Source organism: Bactrocera neohumeralis, chromosome 2, assembly GCF_024586455.1.
Source record: "Bactrocera neohumeralis isolate Rockhampton chromosome 2, APGP_CSIRO_Bneo_wtdbg2-racon-allhic-juicebox.fasta_v2, whole genome shotgun sequence".
Taxonomy (NCBI): domain Eukaryota; kingdom Metazoa; phylum Arthropoda; class Insecta; order Diptera; family Tephritidae; genus Bactrocera; species Bactrocera neohumeralis.
In genome coordinates this window covers 9886539-9906602 of record NC_065919.1, presented here as the reverse complement: position 1 = coordinate 9906602, position 20064 = coordinate 9886539, and the positions used below count along the sequence as shown (strand labels likewise).

The window sequence follows — 20064 nt, the reverse complement described above, 5'->3', positions numbered from 1 at the left end:
GGGGAACAAGAAAAAATCACACGCCGCCAAATCTGGTGAATACAGCTGTTGGTCGGTGGTATTCATTGCGTTGTCGCTTTATTATCGGTCACAATCGTGGCTCGATGCAATGCTGCATTATCATTGTGTAAAATCCATGAATTGCTTCTCCACAATTCCGTCCGTTTTCAACGGATGTTCTCAAGCAAACGCCTCAATATGGCCACATAGCACTCCTTATGGACCGTCTGTCCCTCCGGAAAAAAATCATGATGCACCAAACCACGAATATCGATAAAACAATGAGCATGACCTTGATTTTTGGGCGGCTTTGGCGTGGGTTTTTTGGTTTTGGCTCGTTTTTTCCCACTCCATTCCGACTTCTTTCCATGTCAAACCCATAAACCCTATCCAAACGGCAGTTATAATGATGTCTACGAATGTGGGATCGGAATTCGCACAATCAAGCATGTCCAAAGAGAGCTGTTTACGGTACTCTTTTTGAAAAAAATTCAGCTTTTTCAGGACTAGTTGAGCAAGAACGCGTTTCATACCTAAAATATCCACCAAAATCAATGGAACGGACTCACGAGAGATGTCGAGCTCTCTTGCCATCTCTCTAACACTTGCCTTCACTTTTTATAACTTTTGTCAATTGAATAGGCCCCGACCACCTTTGAAGGTTTTATTGTGTTTTCGATCAAATTGAATCATCATTCGCTACGATTCAGCACACGAAATTTGGCTAGAAATACAAAATTTGAGACAAATTCTTTGTTCGATATTTTTATTTTTATTAGAGGTATTTTTTTCAATAGACTTTTCTTGGCAGATCACACGTGAGTCGTGTCAAGCTGTCATGTTTTTTTCTTTTTCTGTATAGTTTGTGATTTCATCATGGAAAGGCTTACGTTTAGAAATTGTTCAACTTTATTACGAAAATTCACGTTCTGTAAATAATGTGTCTCAAGCGCTTCGCTCAACTTTTCATCCATCCAACCGTCTTGGAACCCAGCATTCAGTATTGGATAATATTCGATCGAATAGACCACGTCTAGCACGCAGTGAAGAAAATATAGCAGCCGTAGTTTACACGAAGGTCGTGGAGGGTCAATCGGTGCCGTTCGCAGAAACTCGGACTGACGTATGGAACGACTTGGCGCATTTTACGTCGCTTGTGCAAGAACGACGCTGCTCGACGTGGCTCTTGAGGTGCCGTTCGCAGAAACTCGGACTGACGTATGGAACGACTTGGCGCATTTTACGTCGCTTGTGCAAGAACTGACGCTGCTCGACCTTCCATACCGACATCGCTACGCTCTCTTTGGCTCTTGAAAAGTTCCGAGAGCCGTTTTCGAACCAAATTTTACTGACCCAATGGGTATGTAAACAAGCAAAATTGCCATATTTGGGACTGAGAGCAACTTGAAGAGATTCAAGAGCTGCCATTTCCTTCAGAAACAACAACGGATTGGTGTGGATGGGTCCATATACTATCTCAATATAAAAATGATGCCGGTGAGATGGTAACTCTCAATCGCGCCATGATAACCGATTTGATGAATGAAATTGAAGATCAGTTCGTGTAGCTCGCAACCGTTCTGGAAGTTTCGAAATTTCGATTTACACTGATGGAATAATGGCTCTGGCGGAAAAATGGCAAAAAGTGCTCGACCAAAATATAAAAACAAATAAGTTAAAGTTTGATTAAAAATACGAAAATACTTTTTCGACTACCAGTTTTTTTGCTTTTAGGAAACTCTTTCATTCCAGCAATAGTTATTGTAATACTTCTTCGTTTCGATTGTAACAAATTATTATTGAACTAAATATGAGCAATAAAATAAGCCACGAGATGATATATTTTTTAAGTGTTATAAAAGGCGGTAGCACTCCACTCCATTCACTTCCATTCACACTGCATTACTTACACTGGATTTCTATATGATAAGGGCAATCGATATCCATTTGCGAAATACAACGCTTGCGTATGCTTACATAAAAGCCATCCATTTCGGTATAACTGTGTAGACTTCTTCACTTTCTATACAAATGTTTATTTGATGAGCTGTGTTGCCTGCGCAAAATCCCTAAAAGGCAATCACATAATCTATTCAAAGCAATGTCAGCAAACTCATACACACCACACCGTCACTGAAGAGCTTCAGCGTGTTTGTCGTCTTAAATAGTTGTGCCAAGTTGCAACAATTCAATGTACTGCCATCTTCTTTGGAAAATGTGGAACTTTATGAAATGCAGAGCAGCGCGTAATTAATAAAAAAGGCACGAGTCTTAATTAAATGACTTCAACAAAATTTTGTGATCTTCGCGTATATGTCAACACGTCGAATGAAAGTACGAAAGACTTGGATGAGCAATGGAAAATAAATAAAAAAGCTTAAAGCGGATTGCGAACACAGCAAGGCACACTGCAACTGCACAATCAATATGCGCGCGAGAACGAAGAAAGTAAAAGTAAAACACAATTGAAGTAAATTAAAATTACGCAAGTTTTGTGCGCGTTTTCAACAGAAGAAGTTTCGTTTGCGAAATTTTGCACTGCAAATCCTTGCAACTTCTCGATATTTAACTCGCTGCTTGACGCACATCCACAACATTTCTGTAATCCAGCTTACTAATGGGCAAATGACAGCTAAGCTGCTACAGATTGCGCTTGCAATATTAACTCAAAAACGAAAGTGCCACTTAGCTTCAACTGCCAGCCATTTGCACTGATTATATACACACATACACATACATACAAACACTCACTACCGCCTGTCAATCTAAATAAGTCGAAATAGAACATTGTAACTATAACTTGTAATTGCACTTTCGTTTGGGCGTGAATGTAGTTGTTGGCGGGGGTTTCCTTTACCTTGTGACAAGAACCACTCGTCCAGGAAATCCATGGCGTTTGATGGATGCAGATAAATATCTCGGTTATGTGTTTCAATTTACCTGCTACGGTAGCGTAGTTCAATATTTAGTTGACGCTTTGTCTAAACCAAAACTTTTGTATAAATTCGCACAAATTCAGAATTTTTGTAAATATATTTTTCTAAAGAAACGTAGCTCTTATGTTCACTTAGTTAGATCTAATTCTAATTCTTTCACTTTACATAATATGCCCGGCGTAGCTCTTAGCCACTTAGCGATCGCATTGCCACTGTTTGGCAAGTAAATGAAACCTTCCGAACTCATTATGGGTTTTCGTATATCTCGCATTTGCTTTGCTTTGTTGCGTATACGCAACGGGTGCTGCCCTACTGAATTGCAAAATTTTGGCAAATGATCGATTGAATGGCTTGCAATGCTGGCGTTGGTGAGAAAAAGTGCTTGCCATCGATTTGGATACTGTTTCGAGTGGCCTGAGGTCAAGCAATGCTCTATCTGCTGACATGACTGCCGGTAGCGTCGAAGTTTGTGCAGGTTCTGTTATCACTGCTCGTTTTGGGCATACACTTGCTTTTCAAATAAGCTTATCATCAACTCAAAACGTAAAGAAATGAATCAATGCATGCATGCAAACAATAATAAAGAATTGCTAACCTTGTCTCAGGTTCAACGTCAAATACATCGCATATGTTACATAAGAATTGCGTACAATGTTAACGCATGTGGTTTTTATACCTTGAACGAGGTAGGCTACGAAGTTTGTAACTCCTCGAAGAAAACGCCGGAGATCCCTTAAGATAACAGGCCAATTGAAAAGTACTCGACCTACTATAATTCATCACAGTTTTTTTTTTTGGCAAATTTCGTTTTTTTTTATTCAACACAGTTCCTTTCAAGGGTGATACACTGATTATATCGACACTCCGACTTTTCGATACCACTTTTGTAGTACAATTTGTCTTTTGCTTCCAAATAGGCCACAGCTTTGGCGCTCACCTTTTCATTCGACGAAAATTTAATCCAAGCGAGCATTTTTGAGATCTTAGAAACGGATCGCTGGGTACCAGATCTGAATTGATACGAATTTGAAGCTCAATTCATGGCTTTTTGTCATTATTTTCACTGACTTGTGATACGTTGATTGTCTTGATGAAACAGTTTCTCTTTTCACTATTTGGCGCCAATTCGAGATACCAAGTGCAGCCAGGTCCTTCTTCACCTGATCACTCCAACGGAGTGGAGGTCTTCCTCTTCCTCTGCTTTCCCCGGCGGGTACAGCGTCGAATACTTTTAGAACTGGAGCGTTTTCTTCCATTCGGACGACATAACATAGCCAGCGTAGCCGCTCGTAACGCCGACTCTCAGTCCAAAGTAGAACCCGTGGTCAAGAGTGATTTTGCGTTGGATTTCGAGGCTGACATTGTTGGTATTAATACTAGTTCCCAGATAGACGAAATTATCTACGACTTCGTAGTTATGACTGTCAACAGTGACTTGAGAGGCAAAGCACAAGTGCGACGATTGTTTGTTTAGAAACTTACTCTCTTATGGAAGATGATACCTTCTCCGTTTAGTTCTGCAGTTCGAATTATTTTCGCCAAGAGTTGATTGAAGAAGTTACACGAAAGGCTTGTCTGAAACCTCGTTTGGTATCGAACGGCTCGGAGAGATCCTTCCCGATCCTGGTGAAGCTTTTGGTATTGCTGATTGTAAGTTTACACAGCGCTATTAGTTTTGCGGGGATACCAAATTCAGACATCGCGGCATAGAGGCAGATCCTTTTTGCTGTTAAAACCAGCTTTGAAATCGAGAAGAGGTGGTGTGTATCGATTCTCTTTTTACGGGTCTTTTCCAAGATTTGGTACATAGTTGGTTGTTGATTTGCCAGGCCTAAAGTCACACTGATAAGGTCCAATCAGTTTGTCGACGGTGAGCTTTCATCTTTCACACAGTACGCTCGATAGAATCTTATAGGCTATGTTGAGGAGGCTTATCCCGGTAGTAGGCGCAGATTGTGGGGTCTCCATTTTTTGTGGATTGGGCAGAGCACACTAAAATTCCTTTCGTGGGCATGCTCCCTCCATAATTCTAGCATGCTCTGGGCAATGCTAGATCACCTCTGGAGTTCTACAACTTCCATGTTTTCCCGAAGGAATTTCGCCGACTTTGATTCCTGCAGGTTGCAAGAGTATAATACATCCGAAGTTAGCCCTTCCTTACATGTTTTTACTTGCATCTCTTTCTTAGTCTCAGCAGTCAACAGTTGTCGATTGGCTGAGTTTGCAGAGGCGTTTAATTGTAGACACTCTCAGAAGCTGTAATCACAACAGTAATAGTTACTGCTTTCTGATATGGCATATATGTACATATGTGGATGTATGGTATAAACCACATATACATATAAACATTGCAAATATGTACTCGCCTGTAGAAAGCAACCTTTGTACAGAGTATTCGAGGCGACTAACCGAAGCAGGCAAACACAAAATGGTTTGTTGGCTAAAGAAAAACAGCGCAATAAAGCTAGTTATGTTTGCTTAACAAAATAGCTATAACAAAAACAATAGCAACAGCAAAACTGATTGCACATTCCAACACAAGCAAATATTTCGGAAAACTGTTGACTATTTCAATTTGTTACAATGCGCGTAACAATAATAACAAATCGTAAAGCAGCAGTGAATGAAGTAACGATTGCCGTTGTTATGTTATGTTAGCAACAATAAACATTGACGACCATCAATGGTTGCAACAATGGCATGGCAACTGCAACATTGCCTGACAATAAAAGCGAACGCACCAACAATTGCCGTCAACTGCATTTTACTGCTCAATTGAAAATCACAGCGGCAAAACAGCAACAATAGGTTGGTGCGCGTCATCACTCTTTTTCCATGTGCACTGAACAGTGCGCTGAACAGTTACAAATAAATAAAACATTGAGCGCGATAATAGAACGATAAAAATGGTTGCAACAATAAAAGCAAATACAGCACGGTAAGCACAATTAAATCGCACTCTGCGCCTGTGCGCGTTGTTTTTATTATTTTTGTATTTCACTCGATTAAAATATATTCCCTCTGGCGCATTCAGCCCTACTCACATGCGTTTGTTTTACTCGTTACTTTTATTTACTTTTTTCCAAAAAATATTCGCTTTTCTGTTCCGCCATTGTGTTTGGTCCTTTGGCGTTGCAACAACAATAAACTACCGTTTCCCATAAAACTGACTGGGCACTGAAACCAATTTTCTGCCATAAGGTGAAAAAGTCGCTTGAATTTCGCCCGTCGTTGGTTGCTCTTGCGCCCGAGTAATAATTTTAAAAAAAGGCACCATGCTTGCCGGATTTGTAAATTTTAATGCTTAAAACCACTTTTTGCAAATTTCAATGTGAATCAAGCAATGAAATTTATTTTCCTACCCTGAATATGTGTGCAACATCCAGCAGGATGCGTTGGAGACCCTTTAAAATATATGTCGAAATGATCCGCGTGACGAGCTGAGTTAATTTAGCTATGTTCATTTGTCCGTCTGCCTGTATGTATATACTCGAACTAGTCTCTTAGATTTTGAGATATCGATTTGAAATTCGGCACACGATTTTTGCTCTCCAAGAAGCTAGTTATTTGTCGGAACGGCCGATACCGGACTACTTCAGCATACTACTATCAACAAAAAATTGTAAGACTTTGTTCATAATATTAAAGTTCTTAATTTATTCTTGACGTTCCCCTCAAAGTAATCTCCATTGGCTCCAATAGATAGATAGTTAATAATGAGGTATTGCACTGCGACCTGGAGTCTTATATCACATATGGTCACCAAGGTCCAGCAGCCTGAATAATTCCAGGAAATCCAGAATAAGGTGTACTGGGGTTTACTGTTCCATGTCGCAGAACCGGCAGTGCTATTCTCTCTCCACTCTCTCCTCCGTGCGAAGCAGCTCCCTAAGAGTGTGGGACCCCACAGCTATGCATGGTTCTGGTCCCGTCAATGGCCTCAATACACTTGTGGCAACATTTTTTCCAATCCTTGAAACAGTTTTAAAGTCAATTTCCGGAATAGCCGTCAATGCGTGGTTTCCCCGGGTTCATCGTTTGAGTTTGCTGAATAACCAGAAGTCACTCGGAGCTAAATCAGGCGGATGCAGTGATGGTGGCACGATATTGGTTGAGAATTTGGCGACAAACTCACGAAAATCAATGCAGTGCATTATCATGCTGCAAAAACCAATAGCTGTCGACCCATACTTCCGGCCTCTGTTTACGAATAGCTTCGCGCAAACGACGTATAACACTCAAATAGTATTCCTCATTGACAGTTTGGCAGGTCAGAAGCAATTCGGAGTGCACCACAACTCTTCAATCGAAGAAAACTGTCAGCATAACCTTGATTTTTGACTTTTGTTGACATGGTTTTTTCGGTTTCGGCTCACCTTTGTCACGATATTCGTCTGTTTCCGAGTCGTAAGCAGAGATTCAAGATTTATCGCCAGTAATAATATGTTTCATGACATCCTGGTAGTCGGGAAGGATTGTTCCACTGTCGTTAGTGCGACGCTGTTATTCGAAAAAGTTGAGTGATTTTGGCACCAATCGTGCTTTCACTTTTCTTAGGCCCAAATGATCTTTCAAAATGGTCTTCACTGATCTTGCAACCGAACGTAACGTGGTTTTCGTAATTTTGTTATTGGTCAACTGAAAGTGGCTTAAGTCTGCCATTCGCTTGTAGCATTATTTAAGCTTACGTAATTTAGAACATTATGGAAACCTTTCAGAAATGCACAAACACGGCAAAGAGATATATGTATATTAATTATAACGGTTAAATATGAATGTTGTTGGCGGCAAAGTGAGAATGCTGTGAAACGAAACTTTTTACTAAGTATGCAAAAAAAAAAAACAAAAAAATTAAAATAACAGTGTACATTTCGTAAACCTCAATACCCAATGTTGCAGAAACCAAATTTAAACAATCTGTACAACCACAGCATTTATATAAAAACACGCTGCGGTTTTAGTGTTTCGCCGACCAGCGAAAACGGTTCGCATAATAATAAACGCCGCTTCCGGTTGGTTACAATTTGAAATGCAAACTGTAACTTAATACACAAAGCAGCATTTGCGGTGCTGATGGCATGTAGACGGCCATATTTATATTTGTATATGTATACTTGCATTAGGGTGAGTCAAAAAAAAAAAAGTACTTTGAAAAATTAGTTCTTAGACATCTGTAAGAAAGTAACGGGAAAATCTTTGTTACAGTTTTCTATTTTCAAATCTCGCTCCGGTTACTTAAAAAAATATCTCGTTGCATAGATTTTGGAAAGGAAATTTAATGCTCTACAAAAAGGTCTCGTTCGATTTTTTCGTAAACTTAACTGCTTAAACGATTTGAACGTTTGAAATTTGATTATTTTAGGGCACATATTTTTTTGCTTGGTATTCCTGAAAATATATTTTTTTAGACTCACCCTAATATACATATGTATGCTGGAAATACAATGAGTAATTAGAGGTAACTGTAACAGTTGGATATTTGACGCACAACTCCATTGTTGAGACCGGTTTGAAATGGACCTTCATACATTTTGATATTTTTTGGTTTTGGATTTTTGTTTCTTTAAAAAGTTTCCATATTCCATTCCTTCAAGCCAGATATCATAAGATAGCTGTATACCATTTATTGTCATTATTTGCTTGGGCATTTTCTGGGGCCTACATATCGAAGCTTTCGCCTGTGTCTGCGTTTCATGGGCAAAGTGCACTTGCGCCCAACTGAAGCACCTGAAGTCATGCTGGAGCTTGCATCTAGTGTTCAAACAGGTAGCGAAACATACCATGCAGCTCATGGCAGCAGAGGGTTTTGGCAACGGAAAATAATGTCGTTCCACGAAATGAAGGCCCTGTATCCTCTTCCACAGCGGCGTTTCGGAGGGTTAACTACAATTCAGAGTTACTCTCGGCAATCGATCTACTACTGAGGGTGCTACACCGTAACATTGGAGCAGGCATTGCGAACCGCATATATCCATACCAATGGGACATTTTCCGAGAATTCTTCAAGCAGAAGTCTTTATATCGCTTTTAGTGGAGGAGTGCTTTTGAACCTCAGTTTGCAACTTGTATACCTAATCTGGGTGGCCACAACTCCAACGTGGCAACCGGCAATGGAAGCTGGCCGACTTTCATATATTGCGGCTGCGTCCAGATATATTTTGGTTTTGGATTTAAAAGAATTCCGTTGGGCAGAGAACAGCATTGGCAGCGGACAGCAGGAATGCGCCATGCCAAACTATGTTTTGGAGGGTAGAATCTTGAAAATTTTGAGGAAAGCCTCAATTTTCTATCTATCTGCCATAAAAGAGCAAAAAAAAAAGGCGCAGAAAACTCTTTGGAAACACTAAATCAGCGATTGTGAATATTTTTTGAATTACTGTTGCTCATAACAAATTTTCGATACCCAATTCTACTAGTGATGTATATTTTTGCTTTAAAACGATACCATATTATGCCCACCGCACCGTTATTCCACACCATAATAAAAACTACTGTTATTCATTTCATTTCCGTTCGGTTTGAATTTATTTGAATTCAAATTTTTTTATATATACAGTGTACTGCAGCCGGAAGCGTTTATTGCCCGCGCATCTAGATATTATATATATTACATACATACGCCAGTAAATAAATAATTAACACACATACCAACGCCAATTGCCATACTCTTGCATTCTGCATGGAAACTAGCCAAAAAGTATGATATTAAAATTTTTAAGCTGCCACCGCAAATTTCCTGAAAAAATTCCAAATTTTTTGCTACTTTGCTGCCAATATACATATGTACATGCGCATACAGCTTGTGTATGCGTGGAAAAAACGAAGGCAAAGCGTTGGTTAGTTACCCCGATTTCTATAACATTAGGAATATGTTTGTTGTCTTTAGCAACGCGCGTTGTTGAACTCGCGCAAACTTTTTCTATTAAAATCTGCTCACATTTTGAGCGAATAGCATAGCTTTTAGCGGCCCCTACTGCCGTCACCGCACATCGCTTGCATGCGACGGAAGTTGGTCTGCTGGTTGATCGTGTTGAGTAACCACCAAGTGGCAGTTGGAAATTATACACTTCTCCCAAATCCGCTACGCCACCTATTCCTGTTGCACAACTCGCGGCGCTAATGCGCTTTTCGTTCATGCGCTTCACCCTCCACACCACACCACACCACACTACACGTTTTTCTATACGCTCTGTTGGCTTGTGCAAGCGCAAAATGTTAAGTGCATTGCATTTCACAGTACACTTACACTTTTTGACCGCCTTATCCCTACCCCTCTGTGCGCGTTAATACTTACGCTCACTGCTGTGCGTATTGGGTGCTGCGCTCTTTTCACAGTTTGATGGCGTATACTTTGTCGAATATTATGAAATTATAACAGCCTTTAGGGCAACAATATAGTTTTCTGATTATTTAAAGTTGCTTTTGTTGTTACTTTGTACACGCGGCTAACTGAAAAGCTATCGCCGTATACGCGCTGCTTGCCTCTGTCTCTATTCAGTTGGCCTGAAGTTGCTCGCTGGCACATCACTGCGCTACTGCTGAGGAGAGAAGTTGAATTTAATGGAAGCGTTCAACTTCCGCTCACGAGTCGTTAAAAGTATGCTTTTGGGCGAATGCTCATATTTTTCTAAGCTTCAGGCGTTGTTGCGCTCATTGGCGGAGACAGGGTATGCTGCACATTTGTGCCACCGACAAGCTTCAGCGGCAGCGGCAACGCAGTGGAAGCGTACAGCAAGTTATTTTTTGCGCAAAATATTTGAAAAATTAATTATAGCGCGCTTTGGCGATGCAAATGCTAAAGTCTGCTTATTTAAGTTATAATGTGCTTCCGGTTTTACGATATTGAAAATAATATGCATTTGAATTGCAATATTTATTTGAGATTTTGAGATAAAACTGCTTGTTTTTTTTTTTTATTTTTTGCCTGAATCGCTTGAAAACGAAATATGCGTATTTTTATTACAACAGGTGGCATCACACATGCATGGCATTTTTCTCGAACGCCTAAAAGTATGCTATTGAAATACCTCGTTGCCGTTCGCTCAACGCACAGCATCGACATTGCTGGCACTGCGCTCTTTTCCCCCATTGCTTTCATTGCTTTACGCTGAAATTCGCTGAACATATTTGTTGAAGGCCTCCTAGGCGCAGAAAGAATTTTAAGAATTTCCCAGTACTCACCGAGCATATAGTTGGCACTTACATACATATTATAGTGCATTGTTTCTTTGCTTTATTCTAGGCCGCATTAAAAGTTTTCTCAGTGCCCTTGAGAAGAGCGCTACATCTTCAGCATTAAGTTTCAGTTGTAAAATAAAGTACGAAGAACAAACGAACATTGTAAAAATGTCAAAGATGTACCGTTAAAATTTTTTTTTTATGTTTTGTTGTAACAAGCCCATTGCAGTGGTTTAATCACAAATATATTTTTGGAGCAAATGTAAATAAACCAATGGCGCACCGATCTAAGGGACCGGCTAAAAAAATTTGAAAATTACAATTTTAACTCGACTACTTCTCAAATCAATATTATTATTTATATTACAGTATATTATTAGTACAATAAAGTAATAAAATAAAAAAAAAACCTCAAACCTTTAGGTAAGGCTAGGTTAGGTTAATCTGGTAGGCCAATAAGCCACGCATAGACCAGTTTGGTCCTTTGCGATCCCAGATGGAGTTTAGTTGCAAAGGGGTGCAGCCATCCGAGAATTTTAACGGAGTCTGCGACCTTACTATTGATACCGCCTCCAGTGTATCATGCCATGGGCATCCCAGATGCTTACAGCTTGGCCTTGCCAATGCGGGACAAGTGCACAAGGATGCTCCTTTGTTTCCCCAGTGTCATGATTTAGACATTTCATGCAGTTTTCTCGTTCTGTCAGCCCGATCCTGCGAGCCTGTGTCGCCACCGGACAGTGACCAATTAATATTCGCATCATGTTCCTACAGTCTCTTCTATCAAGTGCCAATAGGAATGCGGTGTCTTCCGATCTATCGTTTTGCATATGACTTTTGGAGTTTTGCACCCAAGTAATTCGTTTCATCGGGGTTTGGATCAAGAACGTCGTATATACCATGCATGTGATTCCCAATGTTGATCACGTTTTCGGATGTTAGCCGTACACCATTCTTGGCAATCTCGTCCACTATTTCATTGCCCTCGCCGCCTTTGTGGCCCGGCACTCAGCAGAAGTGAAGCCGCTTACTTCTGGCAACACTTTCCACTGCTGCCCTGCTTTCTAAGACATTTCTGGCCGATATGCGATACGAGGTGACTGGCTCGATTGCTGCGTGCCTGTCTACTTAGATCTTGACTCTGGTCCGTTAGAGGCCAGCTTCGCGGCTTTCAGGTTGTTTAATAAGTTCCGTCGTTTGATAAGAAAAACCACAATTTTATGATTCAAAATACACTTTATTATTCAGTGTAATCTCCCTGAACATTAATACACTTGCTCCAACGATCCTCTAATATGTGGATCCCATCCCGGAAGTGAGAATCCGGAAAATACGCTTCAACACCCGTTATGTCCTCTTTATTTGATGAAAACCGGTTGCCACACATAAAATTTTTGCGTTCTGGAAACAAATGGAAGTCGCTGTGCGCAAAATCTGTTGAATACTGTGGATGCTCCAACAATTTTAACTTTAATTCATGGATTTTAACTATTGTCAAAATGCTCTTGTGACACTGTGCATTGTCCTAATGAAATACGATTTTTTTTGCAGAAGTCGGTGTTTGCTCAAGCGCCACTACCCACCGAGCTGTGCCCGAAGGTTCTATATGTAAATTCTCCTGCAACCAGTAGTCGTCATGCCGATTTTGTTGCGCAGTTTTTAGCGAAGAGTTTTATAGGTGGCGTGTTTAGTACCAGTTCAAGAGCCTCCATTGTTCTTAAAGCTCCCGTTATGCACAGCGCAGCGAGCATATCAACCCCTTTCATTGGCTTCCGGTAGATATATTTCCGTACACCTCTCCACCATACTACTGCGCCATAGAGCAGAATTGGTCTAACGATAACTGTGTAGTACCAGTGTATTAGAGAGGGAGACAGCCCATAGGTTGTGCCGAGCATCTGCTTACACGCATATAAAGCATTGCTGGCTTTTCTTACACTTTCTTCGACGTTGAGCTTCCACAGCAGTTTGCTGTCCAAGACTACCCTAAGGTACTTGGTCCGGTCCTTGAGAGAGAGTTGATTTCCATTTATAGAAGGGAACCTCGAAAGATGAATTTTGTACTTCCTTGTGAACATAAGCAAATCCGTTTTTTCTCGGTTCAACCCCAAACCTGCTAGCGATGCCCAGTTCTGGACTGTATTGAGGGTGGTGGTCATAATACTGCTAATCGTCTGTAGACACCGAGTCGTTGTTAAGATGGCAATGTTCCTTACAAGAACTCTGATCGGTCAGTTTGTATGGCAGCTATATGCTATAGTTCGTCGATCTGAACAATCTCTCCGTTGATTGTATCATTGTCTTGGACAATAACCCACGCCAACGTTGATGATGATATCTCGTCAAATATAAAAGTTTTCCAAACAAACACTTTATACCGATTATTTAGTTTATATCCCTTAGTGGTCTGATATCGGCTGTTCCGACAAATGAGTGGCTTCTTGGTGACAGAAGGACGAGAGCAAAGTTTCAGATTGATAGCTCAAAAACTTAGAGACTAGTTCGTATATATACAGATGGACAGCTGATTATGGAAACTCTGGCGTTTCCTTTTGTGTATTACAGACACGGTGCAAATTGGTATAAAAATTGTTTGAAAAATAAACGCATTCAAAAAAAAAAATCTATTTTAATTTAATGATTTATTTAATTATTTTAACGAATTGTTTTTGTAAAATTTTTCTTAAGGGTTTTTGATATAGATATATCGAAAAAGGGTTCTGGTACTCAAATTATTTTCAAACCACCGGGTGACACTGTAACATCAGTTTAATTTTGGGCTGAACATGTATGGGAATCCTCACTGCACCGCACCCACTGCATCGCCCAATTCAACGTACATGAAAAGTGGAAAACAAAAGCGGCCAAAAGAAAAAACCAAATAAATGAGAATTCGTTAAAATCTTGAGCATAATGTAATTTTTGCATAACCAGCACGAAATGTGGTCTCAACTCTTCTCAACAACTAGCTTTAGTCATGTAGCATGCACAGCAAAAAAGAAGCGACGTCGTGTTTAACTTGAAAATTTCGAAAACAAAACTTCAAATAATAAAAAGAAATAACGAAAGTACTCGTTTTACATGCAAAAGTTGCACAGAGAACAAAAATATTTATCTTTGCATATGGCAAAGTTCGTATATATCCAATATTTGTAGGTGTGTGCATGCGTACATTTGCACGAATTTACATGTGCAATGTCTAGTATGCATCCTGTAACCGAACACACTCGCATTGAAGCAGAAATTTACTACTTTGTTTTGCAATGCAGCAAGCTTTAGATTTTTTTCCATTGAACTATAAAACATAATTTGCTTTGCTTTTATTAAATTTTTACAAATTTTGCAAATAATATTTTATGCGGCTACTTACCTTGCCACATACGATAATTACGACGCCTCACCTAGGAACAAAACTAGTAGCGGCGAAGCGGCGTAGGTCGCAGTGTAGCGAGTTCATTGGTTTCTCACTGCGTGGTATTCATAGCAGTTACTCATACGCCACCGTGTGCACTACGACATTTGCTGCTTACTTGGAAATGTGTGCGCACATATTGTTTGGCAACTGCAAAAGTTTCGTCATAACATGCGGTACATTATGTGACATTCTGTGGCGCTGCCATTGGATTGAGGTTTTTGTTGAAAAAGTGGAAAAGTGTTCAGCGCAAATACTGGTTGGTGGGTTGCTTTAGACTTTACTCATTGCTCGTTTTTCATTTCATGCGAAAAAATTGAAATCTTATCAGAATTTTTCGCTGGGTCGTCCCATAGGTGCAGAGCGCATCGACGCATTTATAAAAACCAAAGTCGGTGTGTATTTTGCCGTGCTAAACGTTTGGCTGCTGAATTTCCATGTTATGCGTGATAATGCTAATTTTTGGTATTTTTTTAGGTTATTTTTTTAAATTCTTCCTGTCTGCAGCTGCTACCAAACACTCTGTGGGCAAAAGTTCAGCATTGTCTACTCGAAAAATTGCAGGTTGTACGTAACAAGATAAAGTGAGCAAAGTTGATGACCTTCACTCCAATAAACCTTGACACAGTGGGCTCATGCGAACTTTTTTATATAGAAAAACTGTAAAAATTACGAAGTTCTTTCCTTTGGAAATTAAAATTTATTAAGTTGAGTGTCAGTCTATGTTGGATCTGACTTATTTTGAAATAGTTTACTGTAATAAATTTGACATTCTACATCCCAAACTTGACAACTTAAGACCCTTGGACAACTCAACCTCCTAAAATCTTTGCTATGAAGTCACTGTGTTAGGTTAGGTCATATGTCTGAACCCAAGAAAAAATTGCACTTAGACTGATTATGATCAGTCCTTAGTGAATCCAGATCTAAATCTGAAATTTAAGTGTCTACTAAGGCGTTCTGCCAGCTCGGTTAGATCTCTAAAGCTGGGAGATCCAAGGTTAAATGATATGTCTGAATCCAAGAAAGAATCGCACTTGAACTGATTATGATCAGTCCTTAGTGAAGCGTGATCTAGAACTGAAATAACTGAATTTTAAGTGTCTACTACCAGTTTAGCTGTATCTCTAAAGCTGTGAGATCCCAGCTGTTTTTGCCTTGATCTCGCAAATGCGTTGCAGTGAATAAGAAAGTGTTGAGCTGTTTCTACCTCGTCTTCTACATCTGGCAAGATTTTTAACCTTACCACGTGGACACCAATAGACCAGAAATAATCTCTACATTTACATTTAGGGAAAGCTAAACCTTGCTGAGTACGAAAAACTCGCTGGTCTCATTGTAACATGCTGAAAAATAGCGAATCTCCGGCTCGTTTCCAAGTTCAGCAATAGCGCGGTTGAGGTGTTTTTCCCTCCGTACCCACGACAGTCGGATCTACATAACCGGAGCGGACCCGGACTTTTATCCGACCAAGGACTGTTAAATGGGCAGAATTCTGCCGCTACAACGCCAACAACAACAAGTGCCCTTCCTTATCAACTCTTCACTTTTACAGTTGCCTACGATTTTGCTATTTAAATTAGTCTTATCCAGAAGGTAACCGACGTATTTGTTAACTTCGAGGCCACAATCAATTATAATCTCTACAATTAGGTAAGGAGTAAACTGGTTCAGTGCGAAAAGCTCGCTGGTTTTACTGCGATTAACTTTAACTCAGAAGAATCTTGACCCCGCAGAGGTTTCGATAATTGCTCAGCGTTTATCAAGCTCTCAGCTGTACAATAGTACCACGTAACGGGAGAGCGTAGCTTTGCTCCGAGGTTGAGGTGCCCTGCGTATCAACTCTTCACTTTTACAGTTGCCTGCGATTTCTCTCTGAGCTGGTATCCAAACTAGTCTTATCCCGAAGTAATCTGCTGCCGTTAACAGTTGGTTAGCCATTTCTTAGCCAGTCTCGAGCGCACGGATAGTGAGTTTTAAATCGAAATAGTTTCACAAAAGTGCATTTTCCACATTATAAATACAATAAATATTTGATTAATACCTACCAAACATACGGTATTACTTCGAGCTGTCGATTTGGTCCCATTATGTGCTGCTTAATTCGCTACCTGTGGTAGAAGAAAAAGTTTAGCGCCAAACATGACGCCATGAGTGAAATATTACCATTTTGTTTTTGTTTTTGCATATTGTTTTATTTGCATTTTTGAAATTTGTCTAGTATACTTCGCAAGCTCTTAATTTACATAATTATTCCACTTAAAGGCTGTCGTCCTTTGATAGGATTGTCTGTACAACCATATATGGCATAACTCACTAAAAATATTTACATTTTAAAATGGGTGTTGGCCAAACCACCTTCAGAAACCCATAAGTGTGTAAATACATATGTATAAAGGCAGCAGAATCCGTAAAGTAATTGACTAATCACCGTCGCGGTGATCTCTATGGCTTGTTATGGAAGCTATGAGAGAGGTTTCATAAACTTACAAATGAGCTTCTTTCCGTTGTTTTCTAATATTATTTTTTATTTTTGCTTTAAGACTAAATACAATTGTTTGAGAAACCGTTAGGTGAATTTGCTATGCTTTGAACAACAGTTGTCTACTTAAAATAAAATTTATAATTAATAGCGAACTCTTTGGTGGTGCAACCGGCCGACGGTTGCTAAGCATTGATCGACATAATTGGTATTGTGTGTGAAGAGAGCCCGCTCTCTACTTCTGGTGCTTACTTGGCAATGTCATTTTCCGTAGCCTGGGGCTTGAGTGCAAAATGTGGCCACGTCGTAATCTCTTCGTACAGTCGCTGGCCCGGACATTCGGTGTCACGCACTTGCCTATGCGCGAGTAATTTATATTCGGCATCGATATAACCCTTGGCCATGCCGAATTCAATCAGTGATTTGGCCGCTGCAAGCATTTGTGGTGGTGGCAGCTCAGCTATAAACAAAAATCATAGACATTTTTCATTTAGCTTTGCTAACGCGCATAAATCATATGCGTGTGACCGCTTCGCATACTCACTACGCCAATCGCCAATCATGCAGATGCCAACACTACGGTCATTGTATTTGGGCGCATGCGCGCCAATCACGTTGAAACCACGTCCAACATAAATCATGCCATCGCCCCCGATCGCAAAACTATAGCCAATGTCATTCCAGCCACGCTGCAGCTGATGGTAGTCCTGCATGGAGCGCATCGCCTTGATGCAATCGGCGCGCGTGTAACAGGCGCTGGGCATATACGAATGATGGATGATGACATATGGCGCTGGGCCGTTAAAGTGTTCGACGAGCGTTGACGGACGTGCACCCCAGTTGGCGCGTGATATTATTTGCGTTTGTGTCGCCGGCATCTGCTGCCCGAAACCTGTGAGATGGGAAGAGAAATAAGCGGAAATTGTAATCATAAGTGCGTTTGGACATTTTTGTGCATTTAAATTCGGAAAGGCGTGCAACATGCGTGTATGTTTTTGGGTATATTTGCCAGCATATTGAGATATAATAGAAAATATTGCAGAATTACGAAAATGCATACTCGGGCTGATTAATTTATTGTGGTCGAGGCGTGAGAGACTATAATTTAAATAAAACTTCATTCAAAAAAAACACAAAACTGAAACAAACTCACTAAGTACAGTTTTGCGCGAAAAAAGTGAATGGCTTAAAATTACATTATTTAGTAGTTGGTCCCATTTCCTTCGGTATGCTTCTCTATTGGAAGATGGAACCATGTGTAGAAGTTCACGAAAGTGAGGGAAGTTCTCTGAGCCCCATTCACATCGGAATGACCAGAAACGATTCTTTTACATGTGGTTCAAGCAGCTCACGACTTCCGGTCTTAGACCAAGTATACTCTGGGTAGCCAAAAAACATCCATTTGAAGGCGAGGTGTAGTGAGAAGGCGAAACATTCCCTCCCTAGGGTTCTGTGCTGGGTTTGGGACCCGCCACATTAAAAATACGACCAATGAACAGAAGAAAACAGCCTCGGATGAGAGTCTCACCTTTGTTGGCGACCCCTGCAAACTGCTAAGAATTAAGATTCAATGTTCGGAATTTCCGGTTTCTTAATTGGGAAGGTGCCGCTGCGCAGCTGGTTGATGTCCTAGTTGGAGTAAGGTGCTGACATCACCGCCGTCCGAGAAATACGATCGACGGGACAAGGACTAGGTCCTTGTGGAATTTACTACAGCGGCCATATAAAGGAACGCAAATTCGGTGTGGGAATCGTGGCGGGAGAGAGACTCCGTTGGCGAGTACTGACATTCATCTCGGTGGATGAACGTCTAGCCACAATCCGCATCAAAGCGAAGGACGATGTAACCAAATATGCCTTGTATGAGCGCTTGGAGCGCATCTATGAAAGCTGCCCCCGCCACGATGTCGAAATTGTGCTTGGCGACTTTAACGCCAGGATGAGCAAAGAAGGTGTCTTTGGCACAAAGATCGGTAAATTCAGCCTCCATGATAAAACACCCCCAAATTGGTTGAGTTTGATCGACTTCGCCGGGGCCCGAAAAATTGTTATCTGTAGTACTAGATTTGAGCATAGCTGTCTCCGGATCTAAAAACCACCAAAAAGATCGATCATTTTGTAACTACTCCATATTGCTTGGCGCCCTTCGGCAATTGCACAATATTCTCTTTACAGTAGCCCATAAATCTTAAATTAGGTTAAGGTCGGGACTTCCATTGGATGAGTTGAAATCGTTTTCGCTTCCATTCACATTCACGCTTGGAGCAAAACATCACGCTTGTCATTTGCCAGTTACCATTCGAAATACTCGAAGGAGTCATCGAAACTTGGACTCAACGGATGGATCATCTGGGGTGTAGTCGTCGCCAACATTTGAAAGAGATAATCTTCAACAAATTTTTGCATCTATTTTTAGTTCTTTCGAATGATAATAAACATTCCCCCGATTAAATCTGAAGTTTCTGTTTTTTTTCTTTAAAAAAGTAGGAAACCTCGAAATGGATCACCCTCTAGTATATTTCCTATGCATTTGTTCATTGCCAAACGCAGATTGAAACTCTCAAGCTCATGGTTTTTGCCTAATATTCGGTCGTTAATTATTTAATTGAAACGCATATATTCATAAAAAACAACTAAAAAAAAGTGAAAACAAATCCATTTAATAATGCAATAAAAATGTGTTGCAAAGTGATTGTTTTTTTTTTTATAAAATCCGTTTTTTCGCATATCGCAGTAAAAACACTTTCTAAAAGCGAAAATACTCAATCTATTTTAATTTAATGATTTTTATATGTATTAACTCACAAATGTAGCTGCCGAGCTTAACAAGTTTTAATTAAAATGACAATACGGCTTTGCTCGAATTAACTAAGCCTTACTACAATGTAAATAAATATAGATTGCCGTTATGAAATTCATATGAGCGCAAACATACACATTAAATATCTCTCTGACAGGCGTAAAATTCTCGCCTCTGATGGCACCTACCAGCTGTCACTTGTGTAAACATACATACATATTGCATTCACAATGGAAATGTGTTGTCATAACACAAC

General features: G+C 40.2%; 3 protein-coding genes across 7 annotated transcripts in view; 1 reads left to right on the top strand and 2 right to left on the bottom strand.

Annotated features, from left to right (window-relative positions):
- The window catches only part of LOC126767821 (glutamic acid-rich protein), a 30167-nt gene extending 28121 nt beyond the window's left edge, over positions 1-2046 (bottom strand). Inside the window, exon 1 of the mRNA XM_050485481.1 lies at positions 1911-2046. Coding sequence (XP_050341438.1) covers positions 1911-1992 — 82 coding nt within the window. The 5' untranslated portion in view covers positions 1993-2046. The remainder of the gene's footprint in view (positions 1-1910) is intronic.
- The window catches only part of LOC126767828 (trichoplein keratin filament-binding protein), a 125389-nt gene that overhangs the window by 28370 nt on the left and 76955 nt on the right, over positions 1-20064 (top strand). The window lies entirely within an intron of this gene.
- LOC126767854 (peptidoglycan-recognition protein LB-like) overlaps positions 17034-20064 on the bottom strand; it is a 31032-nt gene continuing 28001 nt past the window's right edge. For both annotated transcript variants that reach the window (XM_050485531.1, XM_050485530.1), the window contains 2 exons: positions 17553-17900; positions 17034-17468 (listed from right to left, as the gene is read on the bottom strand). In XM_050485531.1, coding sequence (XP_050341488.1) covers positions 17257-17468; positions 17553-17900 — 560 coding nt within the window. In that variant the 3' untranslated portion in view covers positions 17034-17256. The remainder of the gene's footprint in view (positions 17469-17552; positions 17901-20064) is intronic.